This window comes from Danio aesculapii, chromosome 8 (assembly GCF_903798145.1).
Source record: "Danio aesculapii chromosome 8, fDanAes4.1, whole genome shotgun sequence".
Lineage (NCBI taxonomy): Eukaryota > Metazoa > Chordata > Actinopteri > Cypriniformes > Danionidae > Danio > Danio aesculapii.
In genome coordinates this window covers 25469773-25489410 of record NC_079442.1, presented here as the reverse complement: position 1 = coordinate 25489410, position 19638 = coordinate 25469773, and the positions used below count along the sequence as shown (strand labels likewise).

General features: G+C 37.2%; 2 protein-coding genes across 4 annotated transcripts; both read right to left on the bottom strand.

The window, feature by feature from the left end:
• Positions 1–4714: 4714 nt before the first annotated feature.
• Positions 4715–10188, bottom strand: LOC130233448 (CMRF35-like molecule 5). Of its 3 annotated transcripts, none has more exons than XM_056463494.1 (8): positions 9954–10188; positions 9307–9407; positions 8625–8951; positions 8430–8513; positions 8265–8333; positions 7992–8096; positions 7860–7909; positions 4715–5290 (listed from the first exon to the last, which is right to left on the bottom strand). In XM_056463494.1, the coding sequence occupies exons 2-8, from the start codon at positions 9341–9343 to the stop codon at positions 5147–5149; spliced, it is 816 nt and encodes a 271-aa protein (XP_056319469.1). In that variant the 5' UTR covers positions 9344–9407; positions 9954–10188; the 3' UTR covers positions 4715–5146. The 3 variants fall into 3 exon arrangements, with proteins under 3 accessions (XP_056319469.1, XP_056319471.1, XP_056319470.1); XM_056463496.1 differs by having other exon boundaries at positions 8265–8327; XM_056463495.1 differs by having other exon boundaries at positions 8430–8510.
• Positions 10189–10263: 75 nt separating this feature from the next.
• On the bottom strand, positions 10264–18046 carry LOC130233447 (leiomodin-1). The gene is made up of 3 exons (XM_056463493.1): positions 17589–18046; positions 13932–15575; positions 10264–11059 (listed from the first exon to the last, which is right to left on the bottom strand). The coding sequence occupies exons 1-3, from the start codon at positions 17850–17852 to the stop codon at positions 11033–11035; spliced, it is 1935 nt and encodes a 644-aa protein (XP_056319468.1). The 5' UTR covers positions 17853–18046; the 3' UTR covers positions 10264–11032.
• Between the last annotated feature and the right edge of the window lie 1592 nt (positions 18047–19638).

Here is a 19638-nt window from a genome sequence, read left to right as displayed (position 1 = left end):
ATAAACATAGTAAAACTTTGAAGAACTCAATACGTGTTAAACTGACAAACCTTTCACATAATCCCTTTCATAAAGGAACAGTAATTACGAGACAGCCAACATAAACATCTCCAGACATCAATACTTCAGTCAAAACTACAGAAAACAGTAAACTCTTTTTGTCCGATTAAATAGAAACATACAGAGAAACACTCAGCCTTTTATTGCTTTTCTGCATGCTATAAAAACATATGGACTTATAATAACACAAGTTACTATCCCTAACCTACCCCTATACCCTAACCCATGTAAGAGTCTAACCCATATGATTTAACCCAGCAGTTTCTTATAATTATTATATAAATACAGATTGCAAGTTATAATAAACATAGAAGTACACATACTGTAAATTGCTAAATCATCAAAAAGCTACACACAAATTATATAATGTTTGAGTAATAGTAGTTTATCGGTATAAATTTCTAAATATTGAACACTCATATTGTTTGCCAAATTTAAATGATACTATCCAGGTGTGGCCTGTTTATCAAACAGGAATTGAAATGGAAACGCATGCACAATGCAGAGACATGGTAAAAAAAACAAAAATAATAATAATAATAATATAAATGTTACCTGTGAAAAAGCATAGAATCTTCAGATGAGTTTTCATCACATCCACCCTGAATAGCAAAATAATCTGTCTTGCAGACGAACTTCACCAAACAAATAACCCATTGAGAGAGAGAGGAAGAGTGTGTAAGAGAGAGAGAGAGAGAGAGAGAGAGAGAGAGAGAGAGAGAGAGAGAGAGAGAGAGAGAGAGAGAGAGAGAGAGAGAGAGAGAGAGAGAGAGAAAGGGGAAATGAAATGAAAAGAAAACTGAAACTCAACTCAACTCAACAAGCTCAAAGACATCATCAATGTGTTAAAGTTTAGCTATAACAAAAAAAACTGAATTTGACCTTAAACCAAACTTTAATTTTATTTGGACATAACAAAACCACAACATTGGCAAATTAACTAATAAAACAGTTTAAACAAAATCAGTAAAAATATCAGTGAATATGACTTTTAAGTAGAGAGAGAGAGACAAAATCCTGAAATCTCAACAAATATCGATTATGTAAACACTGTGACATGAATCAAATATGGGAAAAACTTTCTTCTTTTCTGCCCCAAATATGCCACGACAATAGAACTTATCCCTGCAATTTAAATGAAAGGATTCATTCTTTAAGCTAAACGACTGATAAAATTCACGATATACTCAGAGGAAGGCATGAACTAGCTGCAAAATATGTGTACACCTTCCACACCATGAGAAATTATTCATTCATTGAAGTCATTTCATTCATTTACCTTTGGTTTAGTCCCTTATTTATCAGAGGTTGCCACAGCAGAATGAACCGCCAACTATTCCGGCATATGTTTTGCACATTGGATGTCCTTTCAGCCACAACCTAATACTGGGAAACACCCATACACACTCCTACATTCACACACTATGGCCAATTTAGTTCATTCAATTGACTTATAGCGCATGGGATGGCACAGTGGGTAGCGCTGTCACGTCACAGCAAGAAGGTTGCTGGTTCGAGCCTCAGCTGGACCAGTTGTCGATTCTGTGAGGAGTTTGCATGTTTTCCCTGTGTTTGCGTGGGTTTCCTCCGGGTGCTCCGGTTTCCCCAATCAGTCCAAAGACATGTGCTATTGACCTTATTCTTCAATGCGGAAGTGCGATCGTTTTTGTGATTGTTTTAGAACTTCAGATTCGGTTGTCTATGGGAGAAATGACTAATAAACGGCAGAAAAGGGTCAAACTACTTGCTCTACAAACAAGTGTTCATGACTATACTAGAATAATAGAATAGAATAATACAATAAAAAATATCAGTTTGCAACATCAAGCTGCATAATGAGCTGTTTTTGACGTCTAAAAATGAATGAAAGTGATAGGGACAGGAAGTCTCAAGCCAAAAAGATTCCAATTGCTGCGCTCGTATGTCAAGAATTAGGTGAATAGTTGAATTGGGTTAGCTAAATTGTCTGTAGTGTATGTGTGTAAATGAGAGTGTATAGGTGCTTCTCAGTGATGGGTTGCAACCAGTGGGGGGAATGGGGCTCTGGCATCCTATACATAAAACATTTGCTGGATAAGTTGGCGGTTTATTCCGCTGTGGCAACCCCTGATTATTAAAGGGACTAAGCCGAAAAGAAAATAAATGAATTAATGACTTTTAGTGCAAGTCTTTGGACTGTTGGGAAACCGGAGCACCCAGAGAAAACCCATGCAAACACGAGGAGAACATGCAAACTCTACACAGAGAAGCCAACTGGCCCAGCCAGGACTTAAACCAGTGGCCTTCTTGCTGTGAGGCGACAAAGCTAAACCACTGAGCCACCTTGCTGCCCTGAATTAATTTGCACTATTTTAATAAGCTACACTGTCTATAACTGTAATGTCGACAATTAATATTAGAGGTATTGTCTGTTGTTGTTCTTTTTTTCCCTATTTCTCAATGATTTTATATTTCATTAATTTGATGATGTAAGTTTATTCCAGACTTTATACATGGTTAAAATGCTTTGGAAATATGTCTAAAAAATGTCATGCCAATGAAGCAAACTGATTTTTAAATTGCGCGAGAGAGATTTCTACCAACAAAAAGACAAACCAATGACAGTTTAAGACTTTTTAAATAAAAAAAAAACTCACTGCGACACGGTGGTGCAGTGGGTAGCATGATCTCCTCACAGTGAGAAGGTCGCTGGTTCGAGCCCCGCTGGGTCAGATTGCATTTCTGTGTGGAGTTTGTTTGCATGTTCTCCTCGTGTTCGCATGGGTTTCCTCCGAGTCCTCCGGTTTCCACCACAGTCCAAAGACATGCTGTACAGGTGAATTGAATAAGCGAAATTGTCCGTAGTGTATGTGTGTGAAAGTGTGTGTACGGGTGTTTCTCAGTGTTGGGTTGCAGCTGGAAGGGCATCCGCTGTGTGAAACATATACTGGAAATGTTGGTGTTTTATTCTACTGTGGTGACCCCAGATTAATAAAGGGACTAAGCCGAAAAGAAAATGAATGAAAATCTGAAAAAAAAAACTTGGCTTTAAGAAGCAAGAAAGTTTGACAAAATATGAGAAACCCTTATGGAAATAGATATTTTATAGATAATAGACACTATTTATTTTATAAGAAATAAAATATAGCCACATCTCCAAAAAATATATTTCTTTAAAAAACTTTCTTAAATTCTACAATTATTGCAAACAAAGTGGAATAATTGGAAAGTTTGGAGTTGATAAGCCTGTGGCTCTGCTAAGCGTTATTGATGCCCATATTGCTTTGATAGTGGCCTTCAGATCATCAGTATTGTTTGGTTGGATGTTTCTTATCCTTTAGAAAAAATACCCTATGGGGTTTAGGTCAGGCAAGTTGGTTGGCCAATGAAGCACAGTGATATTGTGGTTAGCAAACTATTTAGAATCATTTTTGGACTGCGGGTGTGTAAGACGTCTGGTGCAAGAGGAAATACCAATCTCTAAAAAAAGCTTGTCAGCAAAAGTGCTGGTACATGCTGCATTGACTTGACTTGACATTGGCTTGATAAAGTTGACCAATACCAGCAGATGACATGCACCCAAAATCATTAGACTTTATCACACAGATCATGACCACCATCTGATGTTATTGCAAACTGTAAAAAGTAATTCTTTCATATCCTGCGGCTGTCTGTTTTATTTTCGTCATGTTTTTCAGAAAAAAGTGGGTGATTCAGAATAAACAAGCTTGCACTGCATTAACGAGTTAATTCACCCAAAACTGAAAGTTCTGTCATCATTTACTCCAGTGTTTCCCAACCCTTTTCCTGGAGGCACACCAACAGTACATATTTTGGATGTCTCCCTTACCTGACTAATTAACTTCAGGTTTTGGAGTCTCTTCTTATGTTCTAATTAGGTGATTTAGGTGTGTTTGATTAGGGAGAAAATGTGTACTGTTGGTGTGCCTTCAGGAACAGGGTTGGGAAACACTGATTTACTCAACTCTCACTTGACACACAAACCTGTTTGAGTTTGTTTTTTCTGTTGAACACAAAAGATATTTCAAAATATTAGAAACCAGTAATTAATGATCTCCATAGTATTACATTTCCCTACTTCTCAACTATTTTCCTACTGTTCAACAGAATAACTACACTCATAAAAGTTTGGAACCACTTGAGGGTGAGTAAATTTTTTATTTTCTTTTTTGGGTGAACTATCTTTTTAAATGAGTCTCAGAGTAATAATAAACACCATCAGTCAAAAGAGATGTAGCAAGTCGTCCCCTTGGAATTATACGGTTCTGTCTGTGTTGTGAATGATTTTGAGATATTGAGCTTTAAAGTTTTTGCATTTTATAGCAAACAGTATGTGTGTGACATTTGTTTTTTTTTTATAAAAAGTCTTAAAATGTAAACAACTTGGAAAAAAAACATCCTATAATGTAAATAAGTTGTCATTTAATAAGAATATGTCAATAAATTAATTTTGACTAAAATGTTTTTGATTTGATTTGATTTCTTTATTTTCGAACAAAGTATCATACATAAAATATCATTAACAAAAGAATACATTTCAACATGGTCGAAAATGAAGTGGGATGAAGCACAAGCTTTCTTTTGCCTAAAATTTTGACTAAAATGTCAGATAGAACCTTAAAATTCTAAGGTGACGAAATATACATGAATTTCTAATTGGTCATAAAATAGGATCTTATCTTGAAATAAGTCAAACAAAAAAACAATTTTACATTGATAAACTGAAAGTGAGACAGCAGACAGGAAGTAGTGGAAAGCAGGGTTGTTTTTGAACGATAAAGCAAGTTGAGTGCAGATGAAGATTGCAATGCAAAGTCTTTGTCTTAACTTTGAGTTTATTGAAGGTTAAATTAAAGTCCATGATGCGTGGTTGATGGTTGAATCATGACAGAAAGAGCATGCTGTACTTTACACGAAGAAAGGCGCAAAATTAATTTAACAGAATAACATCTCTGTTTCACAACCTGACCCACGTGCCTTCAGCAGGATGTTTGCTGCCAGTCTTGTCAGTTTTAGCACATTGACCACACAGATCATAAACAATACCATAGACATTCAAGTGTGTCCGCTTAGAGAGAATTGTTATTTATACTGTGTGTGGTGTGATGAGTGAATACAGAGTGTTTGCATCATCCTGAGCTGCAGGATCACAAAGCTGCACAGTGGAATATATTACAGGTGACTTGTCTGTCACCGTTTCAGCATAGATGTGATAGACACCCTCTGCAGTCTGAGAGATACCAGGAAAGAGAGAGAGAGAGAGAAAGAGAGAGAGAGAGACAATATGTTTAATAAACTTACTGTGCAATCAACGTGTATATCTGCAATTAAATAAACTTTACTGCTTGGAGATCATTTAAAATGAGTTGGGTTCCTATGAGTTTTAGAAAAAGAAAAGGAATAAAGATGACACACAAAAGGTCCGAAAATAATCGAAATTGTTTAGCAGAATTTAACAATTGCAAAAGTGACATCAACATATGTGAGACTCAAAATGTCATTTGTGAAGTACTGTTAAAGTTTCTCATTATACTTTTTCAGAAATCACCTTTCAGGTTTTTTGAGTAAAACCTGAGAAGTTTCAAAGATCAAAATGCATAAGTAAAGTTACGGTTTCCACTGGTACCTCAGGCATTCAACAAATAAAAATCAACAGAACAAAATCAAATGGCTTGAAACACTAACATTTACTGCTACTTCTGGCGACTTTCTGAAGCCTGAATCCAATGGACGTGACGCTATCACATGATGCCATTTGAGAGAACTCATAAATGGGAGTGAGTCAACACAACTGATGCAGGTAGGTCATAGCGATAATGACAAGTAGCGGATGTAGTACCTCCGAATTCTACAGATGTTGTGACTATGAAAAACGCAAATAAAAAAGAAAGTGATTTCTAAATTTATTTAGACTTGTATTTCGTTGCAGACAACATTAAATATTATTTAGTTGTTCCTCTTCATTTTTATTATTATTATTTTCAAAATAAACACATATTTCAATATTGGTTCTTGCAACACATTTTAAAAAAGTGGGAACGGTAAAGCATTTACCACTTTGTAATGTTGCCATTCCTTTTTACAACATAGATATATACACTAGATATCACATACGGACCCTGAGCATGAGTCAATAGCGCCGCCACATTTGTACAGTGCTCCCAGGACAAATGTCATTCAACCGCACTAATCAAGACTAAAGCCAATGTGAAGATGCTGGACTTTAGCGCCGTGTACAGGGAGGGAGGATAATACGTTTCCATGCACACAAACACATACTCTTTGTGAGCAATGCCCGTGGGGTCACTGATCCATCGATGTATAAAAGTGATGTCAAATTATAATTTTCGTAATTAAAAAAAAAACATTTGCATACTGACAACAGGAAAACCTCCCAATCATAGATATATGTATATATGTGTACAAGGTTTCCGCTACATTCATTCTTCCATGTTGGGGCGCCACGCCAAAATTGGTCCCGCCACGGCTACATTACAGCTTTTCATTCAAAACATTCAGTCGTGTTTGTTTTTATAATAGCGGGTGATAATCGCACCAAAATGTATTAAAAGGCAAGTGAATTATAACAGCGCAAATTTTTCTGTAACCGTAGTGGTGCTCTGCGTTATTTGTTAACCCTTTAAGGTTACGTGCTGACTGACTGACTGGCTGACTGACAGATGCGTGAGGCCAGCAAACACACCGTATAGCCGTTTCACTGTAATTCAGGACGCATTAGTGACGCTCTGTAGGTCTATTGGAGAAATTCATAAATATTCCTAGCAAATCTAATAAAAGTTGTAGACACTTGCTACATAAATGAACTAAATCGCACTTCAGCAGCGTTTATTTGAGAGCGCATAAGAAGATCTGCGTTTGAGCAGTGTATATTTGAGGTCATGCAAGAAGTTTTGTGCACGAGCAGAGGAAATCAGAGGAAAGAGATTGGCATGCTTGTAGGCTATTACATAAATGCGATCTCGACCTGTAATACTGCGCTCATGACATTTGTCATTGAAATAACGCCAGGGGTAGTTGGTAGATCTGTGTAAAAAAGGCCTGCCGCCACAGCTGGAAAAAAATCCTAAAGGAAACACTGGTGTATATATCTATGGCTCCAGATCGCCAGTCCTCCACTGCACCCTGGTCCCACATTCATTTTAAAGGAGCGCTACCCTGTACTAAAATGGCGGCTCTATTGATGCATTCCTTACAATGGACAACAACACCATAGGCGACATCTAATGTAAATATCTATGTTTTCCCAAGACTTAAAGGACATTTAGGGACTGAAGACACCATTTTGTCCCATTCTTCCTGAAAACAAGTCTTAAGGTGGGCAACAGTACAGTGTCTTTGTTGTCGCTTCAAAATTTGTCACACATTATCTATTGGATTTGTTTGCATCAGTATACTCATTCCCTCAGTGATATTCGAGTGGTCAGGGGTCATCAATGTAAATTTCTCTTATCTGCTAGACGAAGTGGAACACACTTGAAATTTGCTTTGTGGATTCCCTTGAGAGGACGTTCATAAATATGTCTAAAAGTGGAGTAGATAGAATGGGCCCAGACTCCAAAAAATTGTTTGGAATCCTTTAAGAAATGAGGTGATGTGAAATGTACAGTAACTCATGACAAAAAGTGTCAAAATAAAAGGTACCTCAGATTCATCTAAACCTATTGTTGGAGGCGTCTAAAATTTGAGCAGTTTCCCAGAGATATCCATGCTTTTTTTGTGTTGCTTTCGTAATAAAGATATATTTAGGGTAAACATATGAAGGGCAGAGGTTTACATACCTGGTTGGGATCTGGTAAAGCTAGAATTTCAGTGACTGGAGGCTGCAAACCTGCAAAATGTCCATAAAATATGATGGTGTTTGTTCTAACTCACCAGCAGATCACTGTTGATTTTGATGTGCATGAACTTACATCTAGACTTCAAATCTGATCTTTTCCTGCAGAGATAGGCTAAGGCCACAACAACACAAAACACCACCAGCGCAAGAACAACTGCACAAACCACAGCCAAGCTGCCTAAAATAAAAATAGAAAACCACCACAGTATGAGTAAGTTTGAAGCAGCACATTCACCCTTTCAGTTAAGCTGTTGACATATAGATATTCCTAATTTAACAGGAATGAAGTGCTGAATAAACTAATTATAACTTTATAACTAAAATACAGGTAAACATAATACAATACCAAGGGTTTCTTCAACATTTGATGTACGTTTGGTTGTCTGGGTTGTTAATGAGGACTGCTTATCTGAATCTGTACAGAGATGAAAAGTGAAAGAAAAGATTTTTTTTTTTGTGATTTTCCAAGCTGATTTAAAAGAGATCACTGGTTTACTGAATGTTTACCTACCTGTAGATGTGAGTGTTGTTGTATGAGTGTTAGATGTTATAAAGGTGTTTTCAGTGGTGTGTAAAGGTCTGCTCACAGGAGCTGCTGAGAACAAAACAGAAGGAAGGACATTTATGAATTCAGAAACATTATGTGGAACTATGTGAAATTATTTTAAAATGAAAATTTGTACATCATATTATATTAATTACCCACCTAGAGTGACAGACAGATGAACTTTCGTCAGTGTGTCAAAAAACCATTGATCAAGTCCACAGTAATAAACACCAGAGTCTGTGAGTTTGAGCTTTCTGATGGTTACAGTAAAGAACCGTCCATTCACATCATCATACAAAGAGTATCTTCCAGTTGTGAAGACCTGATCAGTTTTTTCAGCTTTAATCAAAACATTTCTACAGGGTTCACGACAGAAGTACTTGGGTTTATAAATGTGTGTATCTGGATATGGACATCTGATCTCCACCTCTCCACTTTCTGTTCCAACATTAGCATCTCCAGACTTCATCAACACTTCAGTCAAAACTAGAAATAAAACACAGTAAATGTGAAGAACTCAATATGTGTTAAACTGACAAACCTTTCACACAAATACATTAAAATGATCTGTTAAAATGTAAATAATGAAGAGATCTTCCTTGAATTATTGTACAGTTCAGGCAAGATATTTTAAACAAATATACATCTGATGAAAAATGATTTAATGCTTTATTACAAGTTACAAGTCCTATTATAGAACTTAGAGAATATTATGTATATATTATAGAATATTCCACTTCAAAGGTCACTAAAAGTTCACATATTTTCTGTTTTAACACACACAAGTTTACCTTACAGGATTCACAGTTATAAATCAAGTAGGAAAATTGATCATATTTACCTGCGAGAAGAGACATAAAACTTAGATGGGGCTTCATTCTCTATGTCGTCTCACATCCCATTCAAGCAAGACATTCTCTTTACAATAAAATTACAAAATTACTGTAAGGGAAGGGAGAGAGAGAGACTCTATTTACGAATGAACAAACCATCACAGATTAGCAGCAGGACTGGCATGTCTATAAAGATGAACTGCACACTTTTGGTCAGGAAGGAAATGCTCAAAGTGGCAGTGACACCTTCTGTAACTAAGTTTTGCTAGAAGATATTAGATTATACAAGCTTACAGCACAAAGAGAGAGAAAGAAAGCCAGAAGACATCCAATTTATTACGTACTTGCCATGAAAACAATAGTTGTGATTTGTGTGAAGCACGAAGTTCTTAATTTATATTTATGTTAAATACTTTGTTTGCTGGTATCTGCTTTGTTCATTCATTCATCCTTTCATTGAAAAGTAATTTATGTTGTACTGCTGTAAATTGACTTGTATTCTAACTTGTTTTTTCCTCAGCACTGAAACATGTCATTACTGGAACATCTACATACAGATCAATCGTTTCCTCCTATAGACAAATTACTCATAAACTGTGCTGCTACAGTCCACGAAAACAGTACGTGACATAAAAATCAAAGTACTTTTTCTTACTTCTTCCGCCGAGCCTTTAAAGTGCGCATATCTCCATATCTTTGACACTTCTGTGATTAGCAATGAGGGACACATGATATTGGCATCATGGTAACAGTATGTTCACCTTTCTCTCTTTCGCCATCTGTAGGTGAAGTTCACGAATTGCGCCTGTTATATTGATTGACACAGTGAGTCATGCCAGAGGTCAGGCATGTCATTTGCATTGCAGAGTAAACAACAACAAACGCCATTTTATGTGTTGATTCGAGCTCATGTAGAGCTTTCCTATAAACCTCTGTTCTCTAATTAAAACTCAAAATCCAGTGTATATGGTTGTTTGTGGAGGTTTATTGAACTGCTGTAACGATAAAGATTCATCAAAAATGCTTTAAGATTTATCAAATCCAAGGCAATTTCCATTTTTACATTTAAAATTTCTTAATTCACATCAGGTAGCACTGCATACAGAAAGCTCAATATCTACAATAGTTCTAAAGTGACAATTTTAATGTATCACAAATAAACTTAAGTTGCAGGATACATAATAAATGTTGCTCAAAAATGAGATTTTTTGCTTTATTCTCCGCATACACTATGATTCATTTATGCTTTTAAATACACTTTCTGACATTTCTGTTTAATGCGACAACATTTAACTGATTACTGACGTGCTGCAGAAAGCATGAGATCATGAACCTTCAGCTGAAAATAATATGGCATGATATTTGCAAATTGATGAGTGGAGATGCTACAAGAAACATGGTAGAAGATAAAAGTATATTAAAGTATGCCAGAATTCTAAAAAGAAATGGCTATTATATTTCAATAACACATTCCAAAAAAAGTTTTTTTGTGGCCAATATTCTCAAGGACACTTGAAGCACTCACAGCTCTTCCTATCAGTCTAGGGAAAATTCACACTAATATGGTAAAGCCTCACACCTCAGATGTTTACATATCATGTATCTAAAGTGTCTGAATGCCTGAGCACGTAGAGAAGGAATCTCATCTTGATGATTCAGTGACTCCTCCATCATAACAGGGCTCTGGAAGACTGCAGGCGAATCTGAATCAGACACATGTGCACTGGACAGATGTTATCTCAACCGCTTAGGGATCTCAACCTGTGAGGAAGATTGGAAAGAAATTCAAGGAATTTATAATATACAGAAGTAAAAAAATTATGTATATTAAAAAAGAATTTAACAATGTTAGAAACACTGATAAAAGATAAATTGGATTTACTATTTTTTAAGGTAAGTGGTTGCAAATAATTTATATGGGCTGAATTTAAACAAATTATGTTGAACATTACTCAATCTAATTAGTTTGTTTAAATTTAACCTACATAAACTGTTTGCAACAATTTTGCAAAAATATTTTTTTTCAGTGAATAAGAGAATTTGTTTTTTTACCCAAATATACTTTAATAAAGTTATAATGATTTGCATTTTAAAGCTGTCATGACAGACCTCAGGGATATTGAATATCTATTTGTTATTCAAGTATTATTAATTAGAGAAAACCATCTCTGCCTGAATCATCACTAGTTACACTTTCCTTATGACATCATCACGCATGTCATAAAAAATAGGCAAATGATGATTGGTCAAGAAGCATCATGTAGTCTGACATGTTTCTTGTTCTTAAAGCAACAAAGATTTAGGAGTCCAAACCAAATAAATCAGACATAGTGACTATAACAAAAATGCAAAGTAAGTAAGTAAGTATTGTATATTTATATAGCGCATTTATCATATATGGCCATACACCCAAAGCACTTCACAATCATGTGGGGGGTCTCTCCACACCACCACCAGTGTGCAGCATCCACTTGAATGTGGAGAGTGGAGAGACAGTGATAGAGCCAATTCAGTGAATGGGGATGATTGGGAGGCCATGCTGGGTAAGGGCTAATGGAAGGAATTTAGCCAGGAAACTGGGGTTACACCCCTACTCTTTATGAGAAGTGCCATCAGATATTACCACAGAATTTCAGGACCTCGGTTTACCATCTCACCTGAAAGATGGAAGAATAGTAGTCTGAATTCAGCACTGTGTATAGACAGAATTTTTTTTGACTGTTAAGGGGGTTGCACACCGGATGTGCCGCTCGGCGTCACACCACACAGCGCCATGCATTTTAGAATTCTAAACATAGATTTGTAACAGGGTACACTCAAGTCGGCGGCTGTCTGTGGTGCCCAGCCACGACTCAGGACACTGTTTAAATTTCTGCCGCGACACAAAGCACCATCTGAATAGTTTCATTTTAAATAACATGCAAATATGCGTGTCTGGTGTGTGATACTTTCAACTGTCATGTGCGCCACTTGTTGCGGGGCCAAGCAGCGCAACCGGTGAGTGACCTGCTTTAGAGAGTGTAGGTTTTTTTTGTGGTTTTTACCATTTTATTAGACAGGACAGTGGAGTGGAAACAGGAATGTGTGAGGAGCAGAGATAGAGGTAAAAGGATTGGCAAAGGACCTCGAGCTGGCGATCGAATTTCAACCCTGTTCCTGGAGATCTACCATACTGGAGAGTTTAGCTCCAACCGTGATCAAACACGACTAAACCAACTAAAGCTGCAGTCACACTGCACTTTTCACCCAATAGACGTCCATTCATAGCCATGTGAATGCAACAAGTTTCGCAGATCGCTACATTGCAAAGCTCAAGCTTACTGAACTCTGACCTCCGAAATTGCATCACGTGACTGCGTGAGACCAATCGAAGATCAATACATGACCTCTCTGTAAAGAAATGTATAATATGGACCAATCGCTCACTTTTTTAATGTTTAAACACCTTGCTTAATCCCGCCCCCTTTTCGAATCGTCGTATGACAGAATTTCGCATGCTCAAACTCTAGTGTGACCACAGCATTAGTAAGATCTAAAGGAGCCCTTGTTGGGCTGGTCGATTAATTGAAAAGTAATGGAAATCGACATTCAGAACCTTTAATTGTTAAACATTTTTCCAGGTCAACTTTTTCAATTACTTTCCCTACCGCATGTGGAGTCACGTGACCCAGCTCTGTTAAGACTGATATATACTTATGCGTTAAGCGCACGCATATGGTCCAGCACAGCCTTTGTGCGGTCGCATACCTGCTCACCTCTCAAAAAATGGAACTACATGTCACGATGACGCATAACACAGGTTTTGTGATTGGTTGGTTTGATAAGGGTGTCGAGCATAGATGGCGTGGATTAATTTCAGTTGTTTAAAGTTCATGTTCAATAAATAATCCTAGACAGTAGATAGTGTGTGTTTCCTTCAATTATTTTAAAATCAGGTAATGCACCCTTCATTCAAAAATCTCTCACTGGTAATATGCGAACATATTCACTGTACAAAATTTTCAGTGAACTATATAACTATAAATAAATAAATAAATAAATAAAACAATCGTTCTTTAATCGTAATCGAGTTAAAATGTTCAATTAATCGAGATTTAGATTTTAGGCCAAATCCCTAAGCACTTGCTAATTAAAGACTGGAATGTTTGATCAAGGTTGCAGCTTGGGCACCCCTGCACTAGGCTATTAATGTTGAGAGTGGAGTTTTAACTTGCGAAATCAAAATAACGTTTTTTAAATGTTAGTTTCAGTAGGTTAGTCAAATACAATTCGCATTTAGAAGATATAAACATCCAAAGCTTGCAGTTAGTCACTTCCGCCTAAATGGATAAACTATTTGTTGACGTCACCTCATACTTTAGTTTCTCATCAAATGTTCTGACCAATCAACCACTCTCACTGCTGGCAGAGCTGTGATAAAATGAAACGCTATTGGCTGACTTTTAAAAAGGGGAAGGCTCTATGTCCTGCCCTGTCTTCATTTTTCAGGTAAATTGCCTCGCACATCAAACAAAAACGCATATTTCGAAGCACTGAATGGGACATTTAATAACATAATGCCATAGCTTTCATTTGTTCTAATTAGGAGAGTGATGTGCAGCAAAATCTATAACATGAGATCCACATCACTTGCCTTCTTGAGAGCATTCATGCTGCAGTTTCTGATAGAGTCCAGGAGCTGATCTCTGGAGCTCCTGTCCATCTGTCGGACAGCTGTACTGCCATCTGGTTTCCTCTGAGAGACTGGGGTCAAAGATCTCCTCAGTGCCTGAACATCTAATGCTGGACCTGAAGGAGGGGGAGGAGGAGGGGCTTGCCCATTTCCTGTTGCTCCTTTTTTACTTCCTGTTACCTCAGTGGGGAGGAGTTTAGACAGTGGCTTTGTCGGTGAAGCTTTGGAATTTTCTTGAGCAGAGGTGAATTTTGATAGGGAAGCAAATTTAGAGTCTTTCTTTGGAGTGGACGATGTTGTCGACTTAGTTTTATCAGTTGAGCTCTTATTTTCTTCTTGTGAGGTGAAGTTGATCTCATGTCCGGCGAGTTTTTGCGCTTCTAATCGCTGCTGCCGCTTCCTGTCCATGTTTCGACTCAAGATGTTCGTCATGGCCATCCTGGGCCCGGCCAACTCAAAGTGATATCCCAACTTCAGCAGTGAAGAGTTGTCACGTAAGACTTTAGCCATCTCCATCTCAGTCTTCCCTCCGCAGATGTGTCTCTGGTTATGAAACCTCAGCTCCATCAGTGCGCTATTGTGTTGAAGAGAGTTGATGATGGCCAGGATGCCCTTGCCTGTCAGATGATTGGAGTCGAGGTTGATGCCGGTCAAGGTTGAGTTTTCTCGCAATGTTTTGGCGATGGCGAATGCAACATGATCGTCCGCTCTTGTGTTTGCGAGGCAGAAGGTTTTAATGTGAGTGTTGCCACGAAGACCCTCTGCGAACTGAATCAGGGTATCTGTTTTAATGGCATCTGAGTTGTTGACGTTGACCTCTGTTAGTTCAGGATCATCACTGCGAACCTGCTCTAGAAGATCATCAAACATGCTGGAGCCAGTGTCACTGTCCAGATCTTCACTATAAGACTCGTCCTCCTCAGTAGTAATTGAACAGGTGTCCGCTCCATGACAGTTCCCTGAGCTTTCATGGTAGGAACTGGCAGAAATCTTCGCCTTGGTGTTTTCAGATGGTTTCACTTGTTCTCTCTCCTTTTGAGCTCTGGTTTTATCCAAACTTATTTCTTCAACTCTTCTAAATCTGCTGTTTTGGTCGTCTTTTTCTGCATCTTTTAAGTTTACTCGTCCTGCTTTGCTGTTTTTGGGTACCTCTGTGGTTTTAGTTTTGCTTACATCTTGCTTTTTGACATCCGTCTTTTTGTCCTTTATCTCTTCTATGTCTTTATCCCCCTGAAGTTTGGAGACAACCCCTCGTATTTTGGAGTTTTCGTTCACTTTCTTCTCATCCTTCCTCCCTCTGTCTTTCTTCTCCTCTTGTTTCTCTTGCAGTTTGGAAATGAGGTCTAGAGTTTTGCTTCCTCCTTTCTCTTTCCTAGAAAGTTCTTTGCCACTTTCCGTCTTATCACCTGTTCTCCTTTCCTCCCTTTTCTTCTCTCCCTCATCAGATAAATCTTTAGAGTCATCCTCCCATTTTCTCGTTCTCTCCTTATCTTTTTCACTTTCAGCATTTCTGCTCTCTGTGTCCGGAGGATCGCCGCTCTGTGATCTGGAAAACTCTCTGCTCCTCATCCGGCGAAGTCGCTCTCTCCTTCTTCCATCCCCTCCCTACAAACAGACACATTATTCACAAAGGTATTTGTCTGTTTGTTTTTTGATAGTTTGCATATCTGATTTTAGCTAATCTAGGTCTGACCTTTGACATTGTATTTACATTTAATTTCAGGTCTCTTTTGCTGTCATTTTAGTGTAATTATAGATAAATATCACGTCATTAAATACACAGGTCATCATGATTGGACCCAGTTGAATTGAGTGAGTTATTTTTGGTGGTCATTAAAAGGGAATGAATGCACTGTGTAGATGTGTGTGCTATTGTTTGAAGAAGTCTTAAAACTCTCAGATGTGCCCTTATAAGGCAGCAAAGGGAGGAACATTCAGGTCTGGTATGCCGTACTTGACAGCTCCAAAACCTCACCGAGGCCAGGCTTGAAGTAAAAACAATCACAAATCGCTCAAGTGCATCGCTCTTAACTACTGAAAAACTCCCAGAACGTAAATTTATTCTCAAGATGTTTTACTCAGTACATGTGGAAGTGACTGGCCAGTTAGCATGTTTACATTGCCAACACAATGTAGCCGCTAAACAAACTTCACAGTCAATATGATGAGATTTTTTATATTTATAAACTAGTATTGATTAAAAAATACTATAAAAGATAATTACTGATTATACAAAAGCACAATTTTACTTAGTATCTTGTGTAATTTATTTGTGTGTTCTCTAACCTGCTCTTTGAAACAAACTTGTCTCTGTCTCAATAGAGTTTAAAAGTAGTTTGAGGCCCCCCGTGTGAGTCTCACATTACTAGAGCTTCATTAGCACCTGTTTAATCACATTAAACACCACTAGCACTCTCCAGAAAACACAAGGAACACTGTCCCTGAAGAGCCAAACCACCTGTTCTGTTCTGTTACTACAGATTATCCTAATTTTTGCAGCATACTGTCAGAAAATACAACTGAGGTGGATTAAAGACTGAACAAATACAGCAGCTCTGATGTTAAAGGTTAGTTCTGCATAGTTTATATTGAGTGCCAACTAACCACTGCTTGCCTCAAAGGAGAGAGTATCTTGTGTTTATACCAGACCACAATAAACCAAACCATGACACTAAATGTTTATAAAGACATTAAGCAAAATTACACTTTTCAGGATTTTTACCCAGGAGAAGTTTACACTGTTTTCAAACAGAAGAGAGTGAAAAATATTGATATTTAGAGAAATTTCACTTGAACTAACTGAATAGAGTTGGATTATTTGGGAGATCTGTTGTTGGAAAAAGGCTTGACGCACACTTGGAAGCACAAAGTGTTTTGTAACTGCGCAGCACAAGCTCCAAAGCAAAGAAAAACTTCATCACCGTCAGATGATGGCAACATTATAGGCCATTAGAGTCCCGCGAGTACAGCAAAACGGCTGTTGATTCATGGGAACTAACAGCATGTCAGGCATGCAGGCCACACAGGCTAACAGAGATCTTAGTGCTAAAGCAACAATTTACTATGTCCACAAATCCACAAATATGTAACACCATGATGAGATCTTAAACATGAACTGAATGACAGATGAACACATGTCAGTTCTTCATTCTCCTGCAATGAAACTCTCTAAACTAAGAGCAAACCATTCCCAAGAGGAAATTAATCCACCTCTTCGTGTATTTTAGAATTATGTATTAGCTGAAAAGTTTAGACTTTCCTGAAGTGAGTTTTAAAGTGTTAAATTATTACTAAAGATAAATAGTACTTAATGCAGTGTTTAAAATATTAAGTTAAGGATAGAGATTAGTATCTATGGCTATTATAATCAATATATAATCATTACTAGCCTATATAATAACTATTATTAAGTCTTGAAGTGTTTTGAAGATTTAAAGGTTTTGTTGATAGATTAAAAACAGATTTGACTTAGAAGTCAATGGGGAAAGCTATTGTAATGAACAATATAATAAGTGATTAACAACTACATAATCGATATATTTTTAAAACGGAATAAGTAATAACATTGTTTTATCACATTGTTAGTTATATTCATATTATTGTTATTATTATCATCACCTCTGCGCTCAGTTCTCTCCGGATTAGTTTCTTGGTTTGGCGCTCGCAGTAGTCCAGCATCGCTTCTCTGTCATATCCCCTGGACGGGAGTTTGTCCGTCTGGTTCCGCTGGCGGAGTCCGACAGGTACAGTCGGGTCGGGGTCGATATAAACGAGTTCCCGCTCGAGCTTCTCCACTTCCTCCGGTGAAAGCGCCGCGAGCAGCAGGTCTGTGTCCGAGTCATCATCGCTCTCCTGTCGCTCCCGGGCCGTGGGTCTGGACATTTTTATCTCTGTTTAATGTTTACGAATAAAACTGTTTTAGTCTATGGAAATGCCGCTGAATGAGTTTAAATAGTAGATTTTGTCTTCTCAAATGTATCTATATCCATGATAAAACTCTAAGAGAGTTTCTCTCGTGCTCAGAGTCGAGCGCGAGCACCAGGACGCATTCCGCAAAATATTGCACATGTGCGCGAACCCGTCTAGCTCGTGCACACGCACTGATTTCAGTAACAAATGAACTACGGGTTTGCAGAACCGCTAGTTTTTCACCACGCTCCAATAAATTGGATCTCCTAATCCTTCCACATTCTAGAAACAATCATGACAATTTCCCTTGCCATCGTTTGCCACAACATTGAAGCGTTTCACCACTGACTAAAATAATTCTCAAAACTCAGAATTATAACAAACTTGCCAGCACATTTAACTTTCCTCAGTCAGAATTTGGCCATTTAAATAATAAACTATTTAAACATAATAATAATAATAATAATAATAATAATGTAGAGGTTCACGATTTTTTAGTCTCTCTTGTAAAAAAGTACATTTGAAAATTCATGCATAACAAACAGCTTAATTAGTATTAAAAAACTTGAATATGGGCCACTTTTGGTGCTTTGCACCTTTTAATTGGTCATTTTTCTTTCAAGAATCAGGTCCAAGATTTAGAATAAAAGACACTTGTAAAATGTTTTATATTTTTAACAATACAGCAGGTCAGTATCGTGAAAGATGACCTTATAAGAAGATAAGATAAGATTCTTCATGATTTTAAAGCCTTTGATGGGTTATTTCCACAATTTATGAAGGCATAGCAGTCAAAGGACACCTGAGCTCATGTATGGGACAAATTCTGGACCTTTGTCACTGAGGGGTGGGTCTTTCAAACCACCCGAACCTGTAACAAATTTGGAACAAATTAGAAGGTTAAATGTTCTTAAAGAACCTGGAGTTTCACCGTGTATTAATTTTCATATCAGTACTGATTGCAACAGAACCAATTTACAGGTTTTCAATTTTTAAATGTAACTCTAGAACTGTAGAAATTGTACAAATAAAATAATTAAATGTCAGGAATAATACTATCTGTGTTTCAGTGTTTAGTGTGGTCACATAAGGACAGACTGGTTTGATTTGGGTTATTTATTTAACTGAACTCTTAGTTTGGGTATTTTATACTTCTTTTTATATACTTGATTAAATTTTTTGCCTTGTCTATTCTTAAAATCCTTAAAAGACTTTTACAATGCCTGAAAATAAACAGAATAAAGCTGAACCATGACTAAAAATAGTGAAAAAGAAAAAAAATGGCCAGAAACTGAACGTAAGTTTTTACAGTACATCTGCTAAATCAGGGGTCTCAAACTGCCAGCATGTGGGCCATTTGCGGCCCCCTCTTCCTCCCTCCTAATAATTATTATGCCTTTTATTAAACTGTAGTATTTTCAAAGAAATTTGAACTACCCTTCTATATGTACAAGAAACAAAAAGGAGCTTTGATACTCTGGGAAGAATGTCTGAGTGCATCAATTACTGCAGGTTTCCACTTTTTCGTGCTAGAATATGCCCCCCCCGCCAATTTGAGTTTGAGACCCCTATGCTAAATAAATAAACAAAACAACAGGTTTAAAATGACACAGAGTTAACAAATTCAAGGTTCAATTCAAATTCATAACCCAAAAATTTTTTTTTTAATTATTAAAAAAAAAAATAAAATCGATTAATTTTATGACACAAATGAACTAAAATGGAAAAAGTTTAAAAATAAGCAAATAATTAAAAATAT

Excerpts from the sequence above, each read along its gene's own strand:
- LOC130233448 (XM_056463494.1), bottom strand. The coding sequence starts at position 9,343 with ATGAAGCCCCATCTAAGTTTTATGTCTCTTCTCGCAG. Across the intron at positions 8,334-8,429 it reads AACAACACTCACATCTACAG|ATTCAGATAAGCAGTCCTCA; the intron begins GTAGGTAAACAT and ends ATCTCTGTACAG. Across the intron at positions 8,097-8,264 it reads AAATGTTGAAGAAACCCTTG|GCAGCTTGGCTGTGGTTTGT; the intron begins GTATTGTATTAT and ends TTTTTATTTTAG.
- LOC130233447 (XM_056463493.1), bottom strand. The coding sequence starts at position 17,852 with ATGTCCAGACCCACGGCCCGGGAGCGACAGGAGAGCGATGATGACTCG. Across the intron at positions 15,576-17,588 it reads GGAGAGAACTGAGCGCAGAG|GGAGGGGATGGAAGAAGGAG; the intron begins GTGATGATAATA and ends GTCTGTTTGTAG. Across the intron at positions 11,060-13,931 it reads GCATGAATGCTCTCAAGAAG|GTTGAGATCCCTAAGCGGTT; the intron begins GCAAGTGATGTG and ends TCTTCCTCACAG.